The sequence below is a fragment of the Onychostruthus taczanowskii genome, unplaced genomic scaffold (genome assembly GCF_017590055.1).
Source record: "Onychostruthus taczanowskii isolate IOZ18803 unplaced genomic scaffold, ASM1759005v1 scaffold101, whole genome shotgun sequence".
In the NCBI taxonomy this organism is placed as follows: domain Eukaryota; kingdom Metazoa; phylum Chordata; class Aves; order Passeriformes; family Passeridae; genus Onychostruthus; species Onychostruthus taczanowskii.
Genome location: NW_024496638.1, coordinates 1,263,974 through 1,287,311, shown reverse-complemented (window position 1 = coordinate 1,287,311; position 23,338 = coordinate 1,263,974). Strand labels below are relative to the sequence as shown.

Here is a 23,338-nt window from a genome sequence, read left to right as displayed (position 1 = left end):
ATTTTTTATCATCTTGCCCTCTATTACAGCTTGAATTTGTGTGTTTATCTGTAATAGTTTTATTCGCTAGAAATAGCGTTCCTTAGGGCCTTCCCCTCCTTTAGAAGACGCTAACAAACCAGTACCTCATTCCACGGTGTTTTAAACCCCCCTCGTTTCCATTTTGGCATCCGTTTCATTTGATCGGATCCCAGCCACGGGGGAACCTCTTGCCCACTGATAAAAAGCGATGAAAACCCCTGGGGACGGAGTACATGCGACTTCCAAAACATGACGGTGCAAAAGTGAGTATTAAAAAACAAGGATGCTCACAACTGCACCAGCAACTCCCCTGTGGCCATTTTAAAACTACTGATGCTGCATTTTTTGAGCGGCTGAAAGAAACAGGGGACGGAGCAGCTCCAGAAATAAGCGTTTACGATTGTTGGAGCGGGTCGGAGCCCCGCAGGCCGGGAGAGGCGGCGTTCCCACAGCCGCCGGCGCGGCCCCTCCCGGCGGGGCGGAGCGGAGCCCGTCCCGCTCCCACCTGGAGCCGGGAAGAGGAAGTGGGAGCTCGGGAGAAGCGGAAATTGCAGCAGCAGCAGCCGCCGCCAGCCCGGGAAGCACCGGCGGGGAGCCAGCGCCGAGGAAGAGGCGGCGGCAGGGGCAGAGTAAGCGCGGCGGGGCTGAAGGGAAGCCGGGCCGCGGGCTGCGGGCACGGCCGGGGAGCGCAGGGCAGAGCCGGGGGGCGTCGCGACTCGGTGGCTTTTTTTTTTTTTTTCTTTTCTTTTCTTTTTAAAAAAAAATTATTTCAGCTCCGAAGATGGGAACTTGAAGGGAAGCGTCTGCGGCGGGGGCTCCCCACGGTGGTGGAGCCGCTCAGGACGGAGCCCCCGCCCGCGGCGCCGGGCTCAGGCCGTGGGGCCCGGCCAGCCCGGGAGCTGCTCCCCGCTGCCCTCAGCTGCGCCCCGAGCCTCGGCACTGCTGCCCGAGCTCGTCCCTAGGCCCGGGCAGCGGGGACGTGCCGAGGCTGCCGCTGAAGGTGCTGGGTAGGATGATGTGTGTGCCGATTAGTCATAGCAGAGCCGGGCAGCGCATACATTCGAGGCATATATTTAGCTTGGGTTTGTGTTCGAACCGTAGCGTTTGCTTCTTCCTTCAGGAATCATGACCACGTGAGCCTGTGAGTCATGAATAGATCGTGTTTCTCCTCGTTCTGCCCTGGAATCGGTGCTGGAATAGCAGGCGGAAACCAGGCTTATTCCTGCTGGCTGTGGACTGGGAGGGAGCCCCGGCCGCTGGGGCTGCTCTGCTCCTTGTGGAATTCAGAGTGCGGGGTTGAGCTGTGGAAAAATGTTGGCGTTTGTGCGCATGATTTGGAGAGAATCGTGGTGGATGCTGGATTTTGCACGGGGGTGCGTGTGAAATCCTTCTTCCCTGCGCTATTGTTTGTGAGAGCTTGAGGAGGAAGCGGTGAAACCTAGACTGAAGGATCCAGCTTTTGTTCTTTGAAATGTCCAAGCACGGCTGAATGAACAAAATACATCAATCAAGTGAACATAAGAAACAAGTACTTGTGTTTGGCACAAAGCATATAGAAACTCACCATACACATCCCCCCTGAGTCAGCTCTCATCACTTGAATTCCATTCCCAAACATCTTGCACAGCATGGTGGAGCACCTCAGGATGGATACAGAACGTGTCCCTTAGGAGAAGTTAGGAAGAACTTGGACCCATGTTGAATTTCATTTATTACAAAGCTGGTTGGGTTCTACTTTCCAAGGCCTTTGAGGGATTTTTGGTGAGACATTGGATTTTAGTAGGAAAGAGTAGGACAGTCAGACACAGTCATGTGAGAGAAGGCTTTAGACAGAGTATTTTAAGGACGACGTTAAACCACCTGTGTTCTAAAGGTTCACAGTCTCAGAAGTTTTTTGGATATGAGGTACTATTATAAAGGTTAGTTCCTTAACTGCCAGAGGAATTTGGAGATGGGAGACCTGAAAAAACATGAGAGGAAATGTGCTAATACTGTTAATATGTCACCTGCTCTGCTTTTACAGCCTCCTTCCCAGCTACTCCAGCATTTGCTACCCTGGTGTTTGACTGTCAGTTTTCCAGCTCTTCTCACTCATGTTACCAGTCCTGAAATATCTGAAATGCTCCATCAAAGTGGCTCATCAGCTCGTTCTGCCAGGCTGCAGAACGAGCCTGACAGAACGAGCTGTGGACTTTACCCAGGGAGTATTAGCTATGCATTGAAGAGGGAATGAGTTTTCATCCCGCCCACTGAATTATGCTTGTGTGAATTAAATAGCCTATGATAATTATCTTTGTAATCTGTTCTTAATTGGAAGGATAAAGGTAAGTGGACAGAATACTGTTATGTTAAAAAACTGAACTCTAGTTGAGTAGCAAAGAAAAAATCATGTCTCTGAAGTGTGTTCTGAAAAAGCTGGGAGAAAAGGCAGCTTGTAGTTTGATGTTTCAGTTTTGCTTTCTAGAATGTGTTTGTTTTGATTTATGTAGAATAAAGGGTGTAAAATCCAGCCACCAGCACCAGGAAGATCAGGAATTCTGCGAACTAGCTGAACTGTTAATTAAAAGCATCCAACTTGATAATTCACAGGGAATAAAGTTTCCAGAAACTAAGAGGCCCCAAATCATTAACCTCTTGAAAGTGCTGGATGTTGTTTCTAGAACTCATTGTTTGCTTTTTTAATGAGTCTGCAGTCACCCTCTGTTTCTCCTGAAAGCCAGACAAGGTGCTGAGTTTGTGAGCACCGTGTCTCACTGGGGATTACCTGAGGAGCACAGACACTCCTGTTCTCTGTTGTTGTTGGAGCAGTTTCTGGGTTGTGTGCAAATTCTTAGAGTTGTTGGGATTTCTGTCGCAGTGCTGGAACTCCCTGCACGGCAGAGGAGGTTGTGCAGGTGTAATGCAGGTGAAGAACAATGTTGTGCTCACCGTTTTTAATGCCTGGGGGGGAAAAAATCACCTATTCCTGCACCTTAATTGTATGCACAGGATCCAGAATTAGCAGCAGTCTTTGAAAGTGCATGTTGGCTTGGAAACCTGTGTGAGCAGAAGTCTTTGAGTGCAGTGACTGCACAAAAGGCACTCATTAATTTGAGCAAAGAAAGGTGACTTTGTTCTCTTGAAACAGCAATTGCTCCTAATCTTTTTACAGTGCAGATGGGAGAGTTAAACAGGTTTGTAAGCCAGCTTGAGAAGACAGCCTGGGCTCCAGTGGTCAAACCTGTTTTCACTGCAAGCACAGCTTTTGGTGATGCGGTTAAATAACATACTTTATTGGGAATTTTGGATTGCGTCTCCTCTGTCAGCTCCTGCACGAATCAAATGAGCTGGCAGGTGAGTGGAGAGTGACCCTGCTTCTCCTGCTGGTGTTGCAGATGTGGAAGGCTACTGCAGGCCACACCGTGTCTGTCAGCCAGGATGATGGAGCTGATGACTGGGAGACAGATCCAGACTTTGTGGTATGGCTTTTGGGGTTTACTGATCCACCAGGAACTTGTTCTGGGGCAGTTCCAAAGGAGCTCTGCGGGGTGGGAGACGTGTCTTGGCCAAATGAGCTGTCAGGAGCATGTCCCTGGAGTGGAGGGGAAGTGAAGCTGCTTTTCCAACACTTGTGGTCTCAGTGACTGCTGGAAGCTTTTGCTGTGGGCTCTGAAATGTGTGTGACTGGTGATTCCTTTGGGGTTTTAACTCTCTTTTTACGTGTGTCCTTCACAGAACGATGTGAGTGAGAAAGAACAGCGCTGGGGAGCTAAAACCGTGAATGGGTCCGGCCACCAAGAGCACATCAAGTAAAGCAGCTCTCTTGTGAAATGTATTAATAGGCACAGTCCCTGGCAACTTTTAATCAACTCGTGATCTCAGTTACTTGCGTCTTCATAATTAAAACAAGAGTCCCTGTAGAAGATTGATTATTTGCCAGATGGCTGGTCTTTCAAATCTGTCTGTCTTCAGAGCTGAAATTAAGAGCAGAAATATGGTGCAGGGACCCTTGAATTTTTCATTGTCACTGGAAATGTGATTTTTCCTGCCTCTGTATCTGAAAAGGGGTTTTTTATGCTGTTTTGGTGCAAGAGCCAGTAGTGCTAGGGGAGAAGCTGAGGGATCTGAGCAGTTTCAGTTGGGTACGTTAAGGAAACATTTGGTCCCTTAATTCTTACACTCTGATTAGAAAACTGCTGCAACCAAACTCATAAAAACCCTGGCGAAGTAGCAAATTGAGCTCTCTGGTGGAAAAGCATCACACAGGGATATGTGAAACAGAAATGATGCATCTCCTGAATCCTGTATTTCTTACAAAAAGTGTCTAGGACAGAACTTTAAAGCAATTTTAGGAAATGCGTGTTGTTGCAAAGAGGGAGATTGAACTCTGGTTACTTCAGGGATCAGTGTTGCTCTGCTCTATTCTGAGGGCAGTGGGAATTCCTGCTGGCTGAATTACACTTGAGGAAGCTTAAAACTCAGGTGGGAAGTGCTTAAAGTACAGATTACACCTTGGGTCACTCTTCTTTTCATGGCCTGCACTGCCCTCAGTTCAATTCTGCAAATTTGAAGGGATCACATTGGGAAGAGGATGTGCAAGTTTCCTTACATCTTTATTTTGCAGTACAGTGCTGTCCAGAATGCTGTGTTAGAATTAGCCCTGATACCACAGAGACTGTGTGATAAGAGATTATTCCTGTTCTGAAAAGTTGCCATCTAAATAGAAAGTGTTGAGAAGAATTTAAATTAGGACACGAGGAAAAAAATTACGTTTCAGGCACAAATCAATTTGGGGCAAAATTCCCTTCCACATTCGTCTTAAAACCTGCAGTTTCTTTTTTTTTAAAAAAAAAAAACATTTTGCAGTGGGACAAATCCAGTGTCTCAGAATATGTGGAAATGTTTCATACACTGAAAAAATGGGAAGGGCTTGAAAAATACAAGTGATCCAACTTCTAATTAAGATGATAGTTTTGTCAGCTTTATATTTTGCATCTTTTTGAGGTTGCTTGCTGAAAGTTCCTTTGTAAAAGTTGCTGCTTTGTTGTCTTTTAAAGTATTCATCAGCTGAGGGAGAATGTATTCCAAGAACACCAGAACCTCAAAGAGAGGGAGCTGCAAACAGGACCAAAAGCTTCCCATGGCTACGGAGGGAAGTTTGGTGTGGAGCAAGATCGCATGGATAAAGTAAGTGTGGATGGGGCTTCCCTGGGCTGAAGTGATCACTGAAGGGATAAGCCTGGCCAGCACCACTCTCTGTGTGAGCTGAGCTTGTTCCAGCTCTGCTGTGGGGTGTGCAACGGCCCCACGTGGTTTTGATTGATGCCAGGTCTGGAGATGATTCCCCTGGAGTCAGGATTCAAGTTTTTTAATTTGTGTTTCTAAATGAGCAAAGGGCTTGGTGCATTAATAAATCCAGTATGATCTTTTTATTTGGATGCTGGGCCAGCTCTTCTATGCATATAGATAGAGACTGCCAAAAAAATGAAAAAAGGGTGTGCTGCTGCTTTAAAATCAGAGTGCAGCTCTTGTGAACAAACTGTGAACAGTGACAAATAATGCAAGTATTTAAACTATTCTACTTCAATCAGGTGGTAGTTTTTAATATAAGGAGTTAATGGCTGCTTATGTTACACTGTTAAATTTTAATTCTTAGTATAACTCCTTCAGTCATGTGATAAATAGGCATATCAGCTTCTGGCTGCTTTCTTTCATGAGCTCTGCTAAATAAGAATCAAAACATTTCCAATTACAAAAGTTTTCTTACTTTCTTTCTGTGTTATTGGTAACTTGACAGCCTTAAATTTTTGCTGGATTCTCATATTCCAGAGATAATTGCTGTCCAGTTCTCAGTGGGCCAAACACTGAATCTGAGAAAGGGATTGCTGAGCAGATTCAATCACTAGGCCTGTTCTGCTGCTGCTCTCTAGTGTCAGCAGTTTATCCCTCACCTGTGTCTGTGGCAAAAAGAAAGGAACAAAAGTCAGCAGTGTTTCCCATAGACCAGAATTAATCATGGGGAAAAACATGCTGGTCATGCCCATGTGAGTGATGCTGGTGGCAGGAGGTGTTCACAATTTCTGTTTGTAATGAATCTTTCTCCCTTGTAACTGTAGTTCTGAAGCCTTGTGGCTGAGATGTCTCCTTTGCAGGTATCTGTGCAGGTGTGCTGCTCCTAAAGCTTGGCTTTAAGGCTTGGCCATTAAATCAGGGTGGCTGTAGCATTGTCATGGTGCAGGGTTTTGCTGCATTTAGGGCAAAACCTTGGTTCTGAGTTAAAATGAACATTTCCATCACTCTATGTGCCATACCTCCTGAGCTGGTGTAAAATGTATAGAAAAGTGATGAGGGTGTTTGATTCTGAAATACGGATTACCAAAAAACCCCAAATTTCTAAGGGGGGTTTTGTTGTAATGCTTGGTATTTGGTGAAATGCAGAAAGTCCTGGTACCACCAAGAAAACACCACGCTTATATCTCAGTCTGTGTAACAAAAGGGAGATCAGGTAAAACCACATAAAAACTAAAGTTTTCAGAGCTTCATAAACATAATGGGAAGCAAAAAGGGAGGTGGGAGCCTTTTCTGTCACATTTCACAGATACTGTACTACAGAACACCTGCAAAATGGACAGGAGTGTGGTTGTTTCAGTCAGGAAAAGAAGGGAGCTTTTTTAATGTTTTTGAGTTAAAGTAGTATCCTGTTATTGCCATCCTTGATCTCCTTTGTCTGTTACCTGGCAATGACTTCAGCCAGTAATGCTTTGCTTCCCAACCTGCTGGGAATGTTCCCTCCAGCCCCTTGTGGAAGAAAAAGAGCAAACACTGTAAAATCCGAGGTGTGCAGACACCTTGTCTCCTCGAATTAGTTCACCTAGGTCCAGCTGCCTGGCACAGATTATGCAGTGTTGGGTTACTGGTGAGTTGCAGGTTGCTCTGGCCAGTTCCCAGTGTTGGCACTGGGCAAGGAAAAAGCATTTTTACTCGAGGTGTGAGGCTCCAGCATCAATTCAGGAGCTGGAAGGGCTCCCTAGCACTAGGTCAGTGTAACACTAGCAAGGGCTGTGTGGAGGCACGTCCAGGTGTGTAATTACATATCCCTGTATCCTGCCAGTGGGATGGATGGAGCTCAGCCTCTGTTTAGCTCAACTTCTAGGGTCAGGATGCAGGTCTGGGATATCTTTGGCACCGGTGTTAATGCATCTCCTCATGTTCAACACCATTTTGCATGTGAGGAAGATGCTCTAATTGTGATTTATGCAGCAGACTTGGGTCCCTCCTTAAACCAATGGCAGCTGGCTTTGGTTGTATTTGTATTGTTGTACAAAAATATTGTTGTATTTGTTGCAGTCCTCTGTCAGCTAAAACAGATCCCCAAATAAACACAAGGCTGTATGTTTCACCTGAAATTCACTTCAAATTCTGCATGAACACCACCAAGACTCCCTCTGTACCTGTCTTGTTTTCATTCCTGTGCTTTTGAAGTGCCAATGCAGGGCATAAAATAGTCCCCGTAAAATGCAGTCACTTCCCTTGCCTAGGCTGGATTGGTAGCATGGCAACATCCTTGTGGAGACTTCCCAAGTGAGTAGGAATTTCCAGGGAAGTTGGTTTCAACAGGAGGAGTGGCAGTGATGCATGTTGGTAACAAAACTCACCCTCCAGTTGCTTGGTGCAGTGTTTTGTCTGACACACAGGACTGTGTAGAACTGCTGTCTCTGAACTTCACCAATTTCTTCCAGTCAGCTGTTGGACATGAATACCAATCCAAACTTTCTAAGCATTGCTCTCAAGTGGATTCGGTGAAAGGGTTTGGTGGCAAGTTTGGAGTACAAACCGACAGAGTTGACCAGGTGAGTGATTTCATCTCCTGCAGCCACCCACAGTGGTTGATTTTCTCCTTTTGTACATAAAACTGCAGAATTCCAGTGCATTAGGATGCTGGTGTGGGCTGCTCTTCCTGCTCTCCTTGAAATTTAGCAGAAGCTAACACTGACTCTTAGGGAGATAAATTACTGTTTAAAGCAGAGTAGAAAAAGCCCTTGTGGGAAGTTAAGATGAGTTGAAGAGAAAGCTGAAAAGAGATGTTAAAATACTGCTTTTTTGTTTTCTTTGACAAGGTCAATGTGAATACTGTTGAATGTTTGGGGATGGTTTGTCCTGTATCACAACATAAGCTACTGGGCAGGATAATTGATATCCTTTTCCAAGACTGCATATCAATCCCTGCATGAAAATACTGGATTTCTGTCATAGTGAATTGCTGGACCTGGCAAGGCCAGGCTGAAGTGTGCTGCTGGTACAATTTGCCTTGGCAAGGGAGGACAAAACCCTGGCCATGAGCACATGTAAATGAATTGCCGTGTAAATGAATATGGCCCATAAGTTAAAGAGGTATTTATGCCCCCAGTCCAGAGGGTCAGAGCAGTACAGAAAGACACAGGAACTTGCCATGCTCTATGTCTACTGAAGTGTGTGCAGTTTTTCTCCTAATGCCTCACTCTGTCACAGTTGTCATTTTATTTCTCTTCCAGTCAGCTGTTGGGTTTGAATATCAGGGCAAAACTGAGAAGCATCCCTCCCAAAAAGGTAAAGTGGGGAGGTGGCCACCTCGCTGGGCACGTTTTCTATAAAAAATAGAGTAGATTCTTTCAGTGTGTGGGAAGTACCTCCTTTAGTGAGACCTCTGAATGACATTCCCAGTGAATCAAATGGTGGGTTTGGTGGAACAGAGGAGGAAAAAATTAATTTCCTAGCAGTTTCATGAGTTGATGAGGTTTTAAGGCAAGGAAATAGTGGGTCGTCAGGAGTCTAATTTTTCTTTCTGAAGTGAGGTTCAGGGACGTGTCAGGAAGACTGAGAGTTGCTCTTTGCTGTATTGCACCCTTTTGGAAATAGGGAAAAAATTTAAAGGGAACCATCATAAGCTGTAGGACTGTTGCATATCTTGTGTTTAAAATTAAACTGCATTTTATTTGCTAAAGCCTTCATAATACTTGAGTTCTGAAATAACTTATTTTTCCCCTCAATTGCTAAGCTATGCTGTATCCATGACAAGTTGCTTTCATGCTGTTTTTATTGTGCTTTACTCTTAATGCAGACTACTCAAGTGGTTTTGGTGGAAAATACGGAGTACAGGCTGACAGAGTGGACAAGAGTGCAGTGGGGTTTGATTACCAGGGGAAAACTGAGAAACACGACTCCCAGAAGGGTGAATAGACACACATGTGTTAGCAAGCCCCTTCCCTAGTGCTGTAGGCACTGCCCATAGCCCATGTTGTAAAATACTCATGTTTCACACCTCTTGCACTCCTAACCTGCTGAAAGGTAATGCTGGGTAAAATTTATTTTGCTGAAAACCTCAACCTCTGGGGGAAAAAAAAAAAAAAAAAAAAAAACCAAACTGAAAAAAGTCTGCCTGGTTTTAAGGGATGGTCCAGTGCACACAGGTTTGTCTGGAGGTTTTTTACAGCTCCTTTTGAAAAGCTGTAAATCAAAGTATTCAGACTGTGAGCAGCTTAACCACCACAGAGAAGCGCTTCTAAAAGAATCAGCTGTTTGTGGATTAAAACACTTAACAGTGTTTAGAGTTAATATTGTGTTGCTGCTCAAGTTTCCAGGCATACATAATCAAAAATTTACCATTTTATTGAAAAATGGTGACATTTTTGCCATCTGCTTTCTGTTTGTCCCAAAGAAATATTTGAATGCCCAAAAAAATATTTGGACTCTAGAAATGCTGACAAAGAGCAGGGGGTGTTTAAAAGCATCCAGGCTGTTGCTGACGTGGATTTTGAAGTTCACTTTGCCCTAAGTGTCCTCAGAATTTTACCAAGGAGCCAGGCAGCTGAATTGCTGGTATTGCCCAGCAAAATGCTATTTTATTTTCTATCCTGGAGAATGTGTTCTGAAGGATTTCTGACTTCAGTGTCTGAAATCAAGTTTAGTTGTGGATGTCAGTGCTTCTTTTAAAACACAGTGCAGTGCTAGCAGCCCTGATTATCACACTTCCTCAAGGTGATGATTTTGTTGCTGAACACTTACAAACAAAACTCTTCCCTCTTATCTCTAGATTATTCCAAGGGCTTTGGTGGAAAATACGGTGTTGACAAGGACAAAGTGGATAAAAGTGCTGTTGGCTTTGAATATCAAGGCAAAACGGAAAAACATGAATCACAGAAAGGTTTTTATTATCTTCTTTAAAAATAGTAGCTCAGATCCTTTTAAACCTGGGAAAAATACTTTGGGGGTATTTTTGGGTGGAAGTTTTTAGTTTGTTTGGGGTTTCTTTTTGTGGTGTGTGTTTACCCCATGCATGTGCAGATTTTGGATCCCCTTAAAAGAGTGAATGTTTTATTAACAGGGCAGCTTATCCCCTAACGTATTCCTGGGTTTTTTTTATTAAATGTGTTTTGCGGCTACAAATTGCAATAATGTTTTCTGAAAACTTCACAGATTATGTGAAGGGCTTTGGAGGCAAGTTTGGCGTGCAAACAGACAGACAAGACAAATGTGCCCTTGGCTGGGACCACCAGGAGAAGGTGCAGCTGCACGAGTCCCAGAAAGGTACATCAGCTCCCAGTTCCTTGCTGTGCTTTCTGCCTGCCCTCGTTTGACCTCCTGGTGCCTGTGTGAGCCCTGCCCTGGTGTCTTTGGGCACAGCCTCACAGGAGCTGACGTGAGGCTCCTTTCCTGTGTCTGGGTTTTGCTGTCACCGGGTGACCTGATGGCTGCAGAGCAGCTTTGGCACAGCTGACACCCAGCCCCTCAAAGTCCAGGCTCAGGACTAAATTTTCCTTTTAGGGGCTTGCAAGTATGCTGGATTATTTTCCTTTTTCAGTTGAGCTGCAAACCACAGGTTAGGAATTCCTTTGTACTTTCCACAAATAAATTTTCCCTTCTGAATTCTGTTGTGTATATCCCCATTTCCAGGCAGGAAGAGTCTAAAATCAATTGCTGTTCTTTTTCATGGCCTGTGGGGTACCTATTCCTGTGAAATACTTGGTTTCCAGTAAAAATACAATTTCCTGTAAAATGCAGCTGTTGCTCCTCAACCCTCTGCTTGTCACTGCTCTTGACTTAAAGAAATTAATATTTTTTAAGCAATGAAATTAAAACTGTTCCTCAAAATATTTTTCTGCTGGGTGCTCCAGCAAACTTGTTGTGAGAGGATTACCTGAATCCCTTTTTTCTGTGCTATTGTGCCATCCCTAATTTTATAGCACACAGGTGTATATGTGTGTGTGTATATATATATATATATATATATATGTATATGTATATGTAAATTGCTGCTCCCTAGGCAGCAGTAGGGAATAACAAGCTCTTAGCTGAAACCTTTTCTCCCTCAAGCTGTGTGGCAGCCGGAAAATTCCTCTTTCCTTTAAGGAGTATCTGGAGGGTGGTCTCTGTGGGACCCATCTTCACACCTCTTTTAAAGTCAGCTCTCTGTACAAATGTTAACCACACTGATGAAGGAAGCTCATTTGATTCTCTTGTACTGTTTTGGTGTTTACTTTGTTCTCTTGTATCTTTTGTTGTTTTGTTTGGATGAACAAATTACCTGTGTACCCGTGTTCATATCTTTCATCAAATGCAAGTGCATTATGCAGTATGGATGAAAAATATTGAGAAATGCTTTTTTTCTGTGACTTCAGAATGTTGTTCTTATCTATGATAAATCACCTCAAGTTGAAACTTTTTTCAGAAGTGTCTTGACGTATTTCCCTTTTTTTCACCATCCAAATTTGCTGATAACTGAAAATATTGCAAAAAATTTTGAGTGTCTCTGACTGAACTTTATTTCCCTGCCTTGATTTTAACATATCCCATGTGGCTTTTTCAGACTATAAGAGTGGTTTCGGAGGGAAATTTGGTGTACAGACAGAAAGGCAGGACCCATCTGCTGTGGGGTTTGATTACAAGGAGAAACTAGCCAAGCATGAATCTCAACAAGGCACCGTTTTCACTTGTTACTTTCTTACCAGTGCAGCCACTTCTCACACAGTCTGAAATAGTTTTCTGGGTAGATCAATGCCAGGAATGTGCAGACACTTTATTGCGCTTCTGTTCTTCCATGGTCCAGCTGTTTTCTTTATTCTACCCTTAAGATACTGCCTCAACCAAACAGCCAGTGTTTAGTCAACAGCTCTGCAAAGTCCTGAGTTAGTTATAGCTGTACATGCAGGGGAATAATGACATTATTGTTAGCATGATGTTAATGAAATCAGTTTTAGAGACTAAATATAAAGTTTTGCCTGGGTAAATTAGTGGAAAAATATTCAGATAATAACCATGCACGTAACTATTAACAAGAAACAGGCTGTGGCATGATCATTTAAAAATGATTGTAGTCTTTGAAAGAAGTAGGGAATGTTTGTAGTTCTTGGGTGAGCAAATGCTGTTATAATGCTCTGTTTATTCATTGTGAAATAGTTGGGGTACAACCCATGAATTCCTGGTTTTCCATTATCTTAAAGTGAGGAGTCTGGAGCAGGAAAATGTAAGTGTAGTGTATTTATTCTGGCTGAAAATATGTACAAAGCTGAAGAAAATGAGGTTGTTCATTGATAGCTGGTATTTTCCTGTGCTATAGTGACATCTATTCAGACTTTCAGAGCCTGAGTGCAAGCACTGCAGTGGCTGGCAGGGAGAGCCAATAGTTTGGGGGCTGAGAGGAGAAGGGGTTGTATTCCAGGGATGGATAGGAAATATGGGCAGTTTAAGGGCACATTCCTACAGCTCACACACCACAAAGAAGTCTTTTTCCAGTCACACACTCTTGCTGCTGCTGTTGTCCTGCTCTGGTGCTCCTCAGACGTTCCCATTAAACTCCCTCCTGTCTGGGTTTGTTGTTTTTATCAATGTCACTGGTGGGTGAATTTGGGAGTGTGACAAGTGCTCAGGGCAGCAGCAGCTGGGAGGAAGAGTGCAGCTCAGGGCTGGTATGGGGATAGCACAGCCACCCCATTTCTCTGCTGGTGAGTTGCTTTAGGCAGCTAAAGCCTGGCCTTTGTAATTTCCCATTTCCATGTGTAGAGCAGGAATTACCACCAGTGGCTTTAATATTCACCAGCTGAGTATCTCAACCAAAACCACTGGAATGAGAAAATTGTTACATTTTCCTGCCATTCACAAAGAGGAAAAAAGAGCCAAAACCAAAACACCTCCGTGGTCACCGAAGACTCCTTTGAGCAAAGCAAAATGGCTCAGGCTCCATGATTCCTGCAGAGGGCTCAGAATTGGTGCTGTCAAAGGCTGTGTTACAGAAGTGATGCATCAGGAGAGCTCCTCCCTTACTCCTTGCTTGATACCTGTTCAATCCTCAGCTTTGTGTTTACTCAGGGAATGCATGTGGCCCACGGTCTGTCATCTGCTGGTGTTCCTGAAGGCTCCTGGGCTTCTGTGTCCTCTCTGCATCAAAGCCAAGTTGCATTTTCTCTGGTGGCTGTCACTGTGGCTCTGCATGAGGCTGAAATGGCTCTTTGCACCTGAGGTGGCTGTTTGCATTTGGCAGCAAGGGAGGGAGGGGCACCCAACTCCCTGTTCTGACCTTTTTTGTCCTGCTTTTAGATTATTCCAAAGGATTTGGAGGCAAGTACGGTGTCCAGAAAGATCGAATGGACAAGGTAAATTGCTTCAAAGAGCCATGACTTCTGACCAGGCAGAACAGCCTGGTTAGATCTGCACTGCTCAGCTCTTTATTTCTGGACACTTCTCCAGTCTAAGGGCAGAGTTTTGTGCTTTTCTAAACCTTTAAAAAACAAATTTATACACACAGAGCTGATGCCAGCTTGTGTGGATTAGAACAGCAACAGCTACACAATGTATGTTTATTGCCTTGTTTTTAGTTCTGGTGAGTCACTCATAAACTTTTTTATTTTTAATTAATAGGATTTTGATGTGTTCAGAACTGCTCCTGAAGATTAATTCTTTCTAGCTTGACTTGCAGAAGGGATTGTTCTGTTTGTAGTTTTGATCCTTCCTGATTTGGTTTTGATGTTCTGCCTTAGGGACAGTATCACAGTAAGATATCTCAGGTTGAGGCTGCGTGAATGTCTTCATGAATTTGTGGAGTTTTTTACATGTATCCTTTTTGTCCTTACTGATAGAATGCAGCAACTTTTGAGGATATTGAGAAACCATCATCAACTTATCAGAAGACCAAGCCAGTAGAAGCTGGTAAGGCTTTGACCCCAAATCCTTTCTTTGGAGGTGATTATGTCTGAAATCCTGGATTATTGATGTAATAGTGCTGAGTAAGGGTCATCCAGAGAGAACTGCTGTATTTGCAGCTCTTTAGCAACCTCAGATATTCTCCCTCCCTCCTTTAGAGGTTGTTTTGCTTTGTTCCAGTTTGTTTTTTCTCTTGAGGCTCATCAGGGTTAAGGAAGGGAGAATATAAAGTGTGAGAATAAGGAAGGAATAAGGAAGAATAAATTGTGTAGGTTAGTGCTGGGGCCTGTACCATGAAGGAGAGGAGGGAGAAGGATTACAATGTTTCTTTGGAAGAGAAATAAGGTGCATGAGAGGTTTGAGCTGGGAAGGGAGAGGAAGAAAGAGAGGTAGAAGGACTCTCCTGACTGAACTATAAACTCAGAAGACAGAAAAGCAGAAATTCATAGCAAGAACTCATTCCAGGCTACTTTTATATCGAGCCTGAGACATGATTTGATTTAAGTTCTTTTCCATGTTACAGTTGCCAATAAAACAAGCAGCATCCGAGCTAACTTTGAGAACCTGGCCAAGGAGAAAGAGCAGGAAGACCGAAGGAAGGCAGAAGCTGAGAGAGCCCAAAGAATGGCCAGGGAGAAGCAGGAACAGGAGGAGGCTCGGAGGAAACTGGAGGTCAGTAAGACTCAAATCCCATTGGTGCAGCCTGGTTTCAATGCAGTGCTAGGGGAAGAGAGAATCTTTTAGAAAAGGTTCCTTCTTTCCAGCTGGCCTTTAAAGCTTGAAGTGTGTGTTTGTGCCTGTGCTTCAGCTGTGTTTGACTCCAGCCTGGCCTCTTCCTCCTGTACTTCTGCCTTTTGGCAGTCCCATGTTCCCTTTGGGCACGGAGGAGCTCATGAGGTGAGAGCTCTGTGGCCCTCAAAACACCCTGCATGTTCAAGAAGTTTCACTCCACAGTGAGAGCTGGTGATGCTGTTCCTTTGGGATCAGTGTTTTGGCAGGTGGAGGTGGTATAACACACAGTCGGGAGATCAGGGGAAGATAATCTTCCAAATGTTAATTAGGAATCTTAGTTAGGGAATTAAAAAAAAATTACTTTGCATTTTCATGGGTAAAATCTTCATGATTTTTGTGTTATTCATAAGCAAGATAATTTCAGGACATGTTTAGTCAGAAACTGTATCTGCTTTATGGGATTTGCATATTTGTTTGTATTAGTTTGTATTATAGGAGGCTTAAGGCTTGATGTAAATAATTTGTTTTAAGAGTATAAAAGACTGCCTGGTAGGCTCTCTTCTTCTAAAGTGATTGCTTTTTTTTTTATTTTTTCCCCCCTTGTTTTCCCCTTTTCTCTCAGCTTATCACCTATTTTGCCTTACAACATTACGATGTGCAGTGTAAGCATATGTTCACTGCAGAAATATGTCACGAGCTGAATGGGAGCTCACCTTCTGTGCATCATTCTAATGCTGCCTTTCCTCCATGTGGACTTTTTGTACCTTCCCCCAAACACTCCAGGGGTTTTTTTACTGTGCTGGAGAAAAGCTGGGAGAGGAAGAGGTCATGGAATGGTTTGGATTGGAAGGGACCTTAATTGCTTTGTCTTTTTTTTTTTAATTGTTATCTCAGTAATTATGTTATTTCTCTACTGGTATTTTTGCTGTAAGTGTGGGTTAAATCCAAGCCATTTTGCTGGATTTCTCTTGTGCTTTATCAAAGATTCTGTTGCCTGGACACATTTGAAGCTTTTTTCCCCCAAAGCTGGTATTTAAATTTCCCCGTAACCAGATGATTAATGCTCTTACAGCCTGAACATCTCCATGGTTAATTGTGGGCTTCTGCAGACACAGAGAGAGGGGGGATGAGGTTGAGGGGAACTGAAATGGCTCTGCTGGCACTGCCCCTTGCTCCCAAGCTGAGCAGGAGAAGGGCAGAAATGTGATCCACACCATCCAGAGAGTGCAGAGGGCAGGCCTGGACTCTGACTAGAGTGAACTTTATTTCTGTCAGTGAACTTCTTCACTTCCAGAGGATATGTGGGCATACACCCTCCCACAATGGGAATGTACATATGGACTGCATTCCTTCCAGAGCCCTGGTTACTTGTAATCCTCGTTCTGGTTTGCTTTTCACAAATGTCACACAGGCAAAGAGTGCTCAGGGAGCTCTTCTTTGATGCCTGGGTTGAGTCAGTGCTGCCTCATGATTTCACTGTACTCTGCTGCCTTGCACAAAAAGGCAGGATGCTCTTTCACGTGGAGCATTTCACTGTGGAACAAAACCCAGCCTGAGGGGAGCCATGCAGTTTAAATGTTTTATGGCAATTATGCTGTGTCGATCCTAAACTATAATCTGGATTGCAGACCCATTTCCTAGGACAAATTAGTCAAAGTGTTGCCACATTTGCCATCATTAATGGATTGATGCTGCTTAATTTGTCCCCAAACTTAGGTTTGACTTCTAACACTAGAACTGACTAGCACTTCTAGCACTGACTTTGCTGGTGCCTTTTTATCTTTTTATCTGTAGCACAGGATTTAAAAGTGAAGGAGGGCTTGCATCAGGAGAGACTTTTTCCAGAAAGCACAGCACTAAGCTTTGAATTGTCTTCAAAGCTGGCTTTGCTCTCAAGACACGCTTTTCTTTCCTTGTTGGATGTATTTTTTTCTGAGCTGTGACAAGCAAACTAAAGGAAGAATTTTTTGCAACAGAGTCCTACCACTACATCTCTGTACTGCCATTTCTCCTGAGAATCCTCTGGGGTGTTATAGCTTGATGGGCCTAAACTGCTGGAGTGCACAGCTTCCCATTGCACACATCCTCTCCTCCCTTTTCCAGTGAAGAAGACAGTTTGGCCCTGGATTCATGGTTTACTTTTCACCTGTGGTAAAGAGAGGCAAAATGAGTGTTACCTGTTGAAATAGTTGCCTTGTTTTGTGCCATGTGAGCAACACAGTATTTCTTGCACTTCTGTGTCCTGCCTCCCTAATGAGTGGCTTTCCAATGATTGTGGAATTGCCCTGTGATTTACTGATGGGATGGCACAGCATGAAGCACTTGAGTGCCAGAACAGATCCATGTTCTTGTGTCACAGAACACAAAAGCAGTACTGCTTTTATTTCTATCACATCTCTTAATTCCTCTGAACATTTGAATCCCAGCTGTCACTGTATAGGACCCACTTTTGTCTGAGCTGTTCAGTCCTTTGCCTTGGCAGGATGTTGTGAAGACTGCCAGAGCATTGCACAACTATTTCTCACCAGAGGCAGCTCATCAGTTGTGCACCCAGGACATGTGTGGGCTTCAGGTTCTTTAAACTCAGGCTGAAATGGGACATGAGGCCCAGCCAGCTGATGAGCAGAATGAATACACTGAGCACCAAAACCCTGCAGTTCCTCTGGAGATGGGCCAAACAACTCTGGGGCTGTTTTTAAACACAGGCAGGCATATGTGCTATGGGGGTTTTGTTTCTTCCCTTTTTTTTTCTTCTGCTGTGCTGCATTCCTGGTGCTCTGCCCAGCCCAGTCCTCCTGTGACCACAGCAGCTCATTGCAGGATACATTGCCTGTCCATTCTGGAGGGTTGTCTCTTGGTCCCCTCATCAGTGACTGAGCTGCACTGAAGTTTTCCTTTCTCCTGGATTTAGGAGCAAGCTAAAGCCAAGAAGCAGACCCCACCTCCCTCTCCTGTCATACAGGTGGCAGAGCAGAAGGCGCCCTCCAGCCCAGTCTATGAGGTTTGTTGGGATTCCTCTGGGACATGGGCTTTGATCCTGAGCACGGGAACCTCTTCACAAAGCCCTGACGGAGCTCCCCTGTCTTCCTGCAGGATGCAGTTTCCTACGAGGCAGGGTCAGCCTACAAGAGCTCCAGCCCATCCCGCCCTGCTGCCCAGGAGCCAGAGGCTGGCTACAAAGCGGCACAGCCGGACTACCAGGAAGCAGTGAGCCCGCGGGAAGCAGAGTACGAGCCAGAGACTGTCTATGAGGTGGCAGGAGCAGCAGACCACTACCAAGCAGGTTTGTGTCTCACAGCAAACCCTTTAGGATAGGGATTATTTCCTTGTGCTAGAGCTTAATGAGCAGCTGTGCTCATAGCACGCTGTCCTGGTTTGCTAAACTCTCAGTCCAGTGAGACTTTCTGCATTCCCCACCAGCAGACTTTAATCAGGAAATTAATAAATGGCTGCAGCCAGGTGTTGAAGTTAGTTAATTTTTGTGAGATGATTTTGGAGTAATTACAGCGCTCTCCAGGGTCTCGGTTCAAAAAGAAATTCAGGGGTAACCATTCCCACCCCATGGAATGTGGCTCAACATGAGAAGAAAGCCCCAAGCTGGGGATTAAAAGTGTGCTGCACCAGCAAAAAATCCAATCAACAGTTCTTGGAGTTTGGTATTGAAGTGTTGGGTTCTGTTCCTGTGAGGGAGTGGAGTAGGGATCGATGAAACTGCAAGAGTAAGATTCTTTTGAATTCCTGTTTTTTTCTCACCTCTTCTGGTTAAATGAGCTGTGAACGATGAATCTGCTCTGTTAAAAAAAAACCTGGGAATTTTAAACAGGCCCCTTTCTGCCCCCCCAGCATGCCACCACTTGTACAATTGTTGTCTTACACAGTGATCTTGGGCTCAGCTCTCCTGTCACATTTTACAGAAGCAGTACAGGGCCGATTGGTTTTATGTAGTCCTGTACTCAGTGTCTCCTGTAAATGCTTCTTTTCATGCTTCAGCTGTGTGTGATTGAGGGAATAAGCCCATGCAGAAGGAATGTCAGCACTGCTGACAACAAGCATGGGTTGTTGCCTGCTTCCTGTGTGGGTTAGCAGTGCAATTGAAGGAGAAGCACCACAGAAAAGAACTGAGGGTAATAATGTACTTCATATTTTAATTGTTCTCCCCTCCTCTCTTCAGAAGAAAATGCATATGATGAGTATGAAAATGAACTTGGGATCACAGCCATAGCCCTGTACGATTACCAAGCTGGTGAGCAAAACTCTTGTTTTCACCCTGTTCTGCATGAGATAAATCTGGATTTTTTTTCTTTGCCTTTTTATGTCTCTTGTGGCAAATGAAAAGTCAGGGATTTGGGGGTTTAACAAGAGCGCGGATTGCAAATTACTGGGTGCGGATTGCAGATCGCTGGGTGCTGTTTGTGGGACTGGTGGCGGTTTCCAAAAAGCTCTTCCAGCCAGGCGCGGGGGCTGCTGCGAGCCCTTGGCTGAGGGGTGCTGACCCTGCTGGGCTCTCCCTGCAGCGGGTGACGACGAGATCTCCTTCGACCCCGACGACATCATCACCAACATCGAGATGATCGACGACGGCTGGTGGAGAGGGGTCTGCAAGGGCCGCTACGGCCTCTTCCCCGCCAACTACGTGGAGCTCAGGCAGTAGGGACTCCTGCTGCTGCTCATGCCTTAATTCCCCAGCCCACACACCACTTCACACACTACAGACAGACCACGAGGCTTTCCCGAGGACGGAGGGGGTATATGCATATGGCTTTTATATTTAATACTTTGCTGATGCTTTTTAAAACACTTAGGCCACAGAAGTCGCTAATATATTGTAACTACTCTGTCTTTCACCGAGGCTCTTGGGATTTATTTCCATCTGGAAACGTTTCTTCTCTGCCAAATTAGCCAAGCCTTTTGGAGGACAGGTAGTTGTCTGCTGTAATATTGCATGTTTTACTCCTAAGTGAGCAGATTTAGTCAAGTGTTCAAGTCTAGTTAGTCTTCCACTAAATGTTTGCAGCTGAGAAAGTCATGGCTATGCAGGCTGTTTGCATTTCCACCAAGTGGAGAGGACTGGGGAAGTACAGAGTTGGGTTTTTTCTTATTTTCTTTATTTTTCGTTTTCTTTTTTTCCTTTCCTTTTTTTTTTTTTCTCCTTTTCCAGATAGTGCTTGAAAAAAATGAAGAAAATGTTTTACACTTGCAGTTAATCAAATACTGTCCAATATTTATGGAATATTAATGTTATGAAGGAAACAGTCTGGTACTTTTCCTTTAAAGTGGAGTTTCTTTGGCTCTTAAATTAAATTTTTTTCTTCTTTTTAAATTATTTTTTCTTGGTCCTGCTCCTCCTGCTCGTGTTATCCCAGAGGAGGGCTGCAAACTCTCTAGCACTGATTGTCCCAAATTCCTTCACCCTTTTGTTTTTGCTTCACCCTCCTCTTTTCCCAGGGTAATTTGGGAAAGTTACTGTGCTAGTGTTAAGTCACCCAAGGAGATTCCTGCTTGTTCAGAAGGAAACTGGCATCCAGATCTGCAGGAATATTCCCATTGCTTTAAACAGGAGGAAAAGGCAGGAGGGGGGGGTTGCAGTTGTGTTCTGTGTGCAGTGCATCCGTGCTCACACACGGGAGGAAGGACCTGCTGTGCAGTAGTGACGTTTTATGGAAGCATTTCCAAGTCAAGGAATGTTAACAATTGGATTTGAAACCCATGCAAATGATCTTCATTTTTAAACCAGACAAGAGACTTTTTTTGGTATGATCAAGAGAAACTGCCTGTACTCTTCTACTAAACACCACAATTAAACATGTTTGGGTTTTGGGGTTTTTTTTGCCAAAACTGCAATTCCTGTCCCTCTAGAAAGCTGACCACAGCAGATTTAGGGTCCCTACCAAAGATAGCAAGTTGCATCCAGTAGTGCACGTGTTCCTTGTCTGTACTGTCTGTTCCCACCTTCTTTTCCACCTTCTGTTCAAAAGGAAGATGTTAAATCTGGTGTAGCAGCCAAGAGAGAAGGCAAAGACTTCTTATCAACTCTAAATTTGGACCAATGGAATATGGAAGGCCTGTACAAAAAGGTGAATTGTACAGAGTGTCGAGGGAGAAGGCATCGTGTTGAACCAGTTCTTGGATGGTTGGGACAATCCTTCATGAATGTCACGTGTGTGTCATGATTATTGCTATTTTTTTCTCCTTTCCATGGTCTCATATCTGTGTTGTATTTGCATTACTAGGGTTGGGTTTTATATGCAGTTTATTTTATCCAATTTTAGAACACCTCATAGGGATATGATTTTTGTAAATTAAATATTCAATAAACTTTTTGAACCATTTGCATGGAATTTTTTTTTTATACTTTTCTTTTGAAAAATCTCAGCATCAGGCTCAGCTTTGTCTTTTTTTTTATGTGCTTGCTACTTCTGCTGAAAACACCAGTGGGCTGTAGGGTTTGTGGCTGCTCCTGGATTTTGGGAATGCTGGTGGCAGCAGGGCACTGAGTGTTCTTGCAAACACAGACGTGGGGTTACATCAAATAAACTTTTCCATCCTTTTAAAGCTGTTCTGCTCTTGTTCGTGCCAGGGTGGGTCATTCCCAAGGCTTTGTTCCTCTCAGTCCTGCCAGCAGGAAGGTCCTGCCTTGCTGTCCAGACTTTACAGTTCCAACCCTGAACTTCTCTGGGAATCTGGTGCTTGATGCACCACTGGAAATGTCGAGGAAGAAAATCCCAACAGCCTTTTTTTGATTCTTTAATGGTGCTGATGATTAATGCTAGTTGTTATTCATGGATTGCCTCACCTCGTGGAGAAGGCTGCATGGAGTGGAGAAATTCTGTCATGAGGCACTTGTGGCTGTCCCATCTGCTGCTGGCTGTTGATTTCTAATTTAAGTGGATTTTCGATAGCAAGAATCAACCAAACTGGGTTTATTTTTTTGTTATTACCCAGGGAAGGAGGAGCAGGAGTCAGGGGAACTCACCAAGTGAAGCACAGGGAGCACCCCAAGTGCTGGTTTGGCTTGGCGAGTGTGGACCTGAAGGCACCTGTGATTTTTTGAGACAATCCAGTCTGCACCAGGAGCTTTTCCAGTGCAGCCTGTGGATGTTGAATACTCCAAGTCAGCTCCTGCTGGGGTGCAGTTCAAGAACTCTTCCCTCGGCTGCAGGGTTTTCCTTGTCAGAAAGGGATGTGGAGCCTCCAAAACTCGGGCTGCAGTCACGTCCATATCTATCAACAGGATGCTCATGGTGTGGTGCTGGATTTGTACTAAATTTAAAGAAGCTGCTTCAAATTCCTCTCACGTTGACCACATTTCTGCAGGAGCTGCTGCAAAGTCCCTTGGTGAAGGAGAAAGTGAGACATTAATCCATGGGCAAAGGAAAAGAGCAAGAATCAATCGGTCTCAAGGCCAAGTGTAGAGTACTGCTCTGGATCACTTCCAAAAAGGGAATTTGGATTATCAAAGTTTTTCTTGATAGATTTGTCCCAGGATCCGGGAAGCTGGGACAGAAAAAGAGGCACTACATCTTCCACTGCCTGGGAAGTGCCTCACGCACCAAGGCAACCCTGAAAGGAGGACTGGGGTGCTCGGGTACAGCTTCCCCAAAAACAGGGTCTAATGCCCAGGTGGAGTCAGGCAAAATTGATTAAATAATTACTTTTAAGTAGCCAACAATTTTAAATCATCAATTTCAACTATTTCTAGCAGAATTCCCATTAAAAAAAAAATTATCCTTAGAGAGTTGGGCTTACGTGACTTTCCAGGCCAATGTTTGCAGGTCCCAATGCCAGGTTTTGGCTTCTGGAAGTTTCAGGCAGCAAAAGTGCACTGTGACAGAGATACTGAAATTGAAAGCTAAACAAGATTTGTTAATTCTCTGGCCTGCAAACCCCGCTGCACAAGGGGGCGTCCTAACTGGGGAATAAACATCAGGCTCACAGCAAGTCAGGAGCTGGGGCATCGCTGGGAATGTCATTTATTTGGGGTTTTTTTTAGGAGTCTGGAAGGCCTAGAGAAGCTTTGGGGAAACTCTGTATTTTGCTTTCCTGCCTGCCCAGTGCCATAATTATTGCCACCAGTAATTATTGGCCTTTCTTTGAAAGCAAAGCACAGACAGAGTGACCATGGGTAGGTCAGCAGGAGTACGAGGACATTCCCAAAACAGCCTTTGGTTGGATCTTGGCTGGGGATCAGCGCTGGCTGAAGCTTTGGAAGGGAGGGAGCTGTTCTCTGCCAGACCCAGTGCCCGGAGCAGCTCTTTGTTCTGCTGGTGGGTTCCCCTCCCAAGCACCACTCACAGCTCTCCCGTTCCACGCCAGAGCCAGGGGCAGCCAGGACACCCCAAGTGAAAGAGGGGAAGTTCCTCTGTGGGCCAGGTCAGCCAGGGGAGAGTGCAGGAAGGTCAGCTCTGCAGCCAGGTGTCCTTTCCCAGCTGCTGGC

At 44.6% G+C, this 23,338-nt stretch overlaps 1 protein-coding gene across 6 annotated transcripts; it reads left to right on the top strand.

Moving 5' to 3' along the window:
* Nucleotides 1-522: 522 nt before the first annotated feature.
* On the top strand, nt 523-21,233 carry CTTN (cortactin). 6 transcript variants are annotated; one of them, XR_005953185.1, is made up of 17 exons: nt 523-650; nt 3,396-3,479; nt 3,736-3,809; nt 5,058-5,187; nt 7,740-7,850; nt 8,532-8,586; nt 10,070-10,180; nt 10,453-10,563; nt 11,843-11,953; nt 13,570-13,625; nt 14,109-14,178; nt 14,696-14,844; nt 17,816-17,905; nt 17,998-18,187; nt 19,076-19,147; nt 19,419-19,823; nt 20,880-21,233. XR_005953185.1 is itself a non-coding variant. In XM_041411298.1 (17 exons), the coding sequence occupies exons 2-17, from the start codon at nt 3,396-3,398 to the stop codon at nt 19,553-19,555; spliced, it is 1,662 nt and encodes a 553-aa protein (XP_041267232.1). In that variant the 5' UTR covers nt 523-650; the 3' UTR covers nt 19,556-21,233. The 6 variants fall into 6 exon arrangements, 5 of the variants coding, with proteins under 5 accessions (XP_041267232.1, XP_041267207.1, XP_041267194.1 ...); XM_041411298.1 differs by adding an exon at nt 9,098-9,208 and having other exon boundaries at nt 19,419-21,233; XM_041411273.1 differs by having other exon boundaries at nt 19,079-19,147; nt 19,419-21,233.
* The last annotated feature ends 2,105 nt before the right edge of the window (nt 21,234-23,338 follow it).

What these genes read in the sequence shown, in the direction of transcription:
- CTTN (XM_041411298.1), top strand. Translation starts at nt 3,396, where the DNA reads ATGTGGAAGGCTACTGCAGGCCACACCGTGTCTGTCAGCCAGGATGAT. An exon ending in GACCAAGCCAGTAGAAGCTG is followed by an intron (nt 14,179 to 14,695) that starts GTAAGGCTTTGA and finishes TCCATGTTACAG; the next exon opens with TTGCCAATAAAACAAGCAGC. An exon ending in CCTGTACGATTACCAAGCTG is followed by an intron (nt 19,148 to 19,418) that starts GTGAGCAAAACT and finishes CTCTCCCTGCAG; the next exon opens with CGGGTGACGACGAGATCTCC.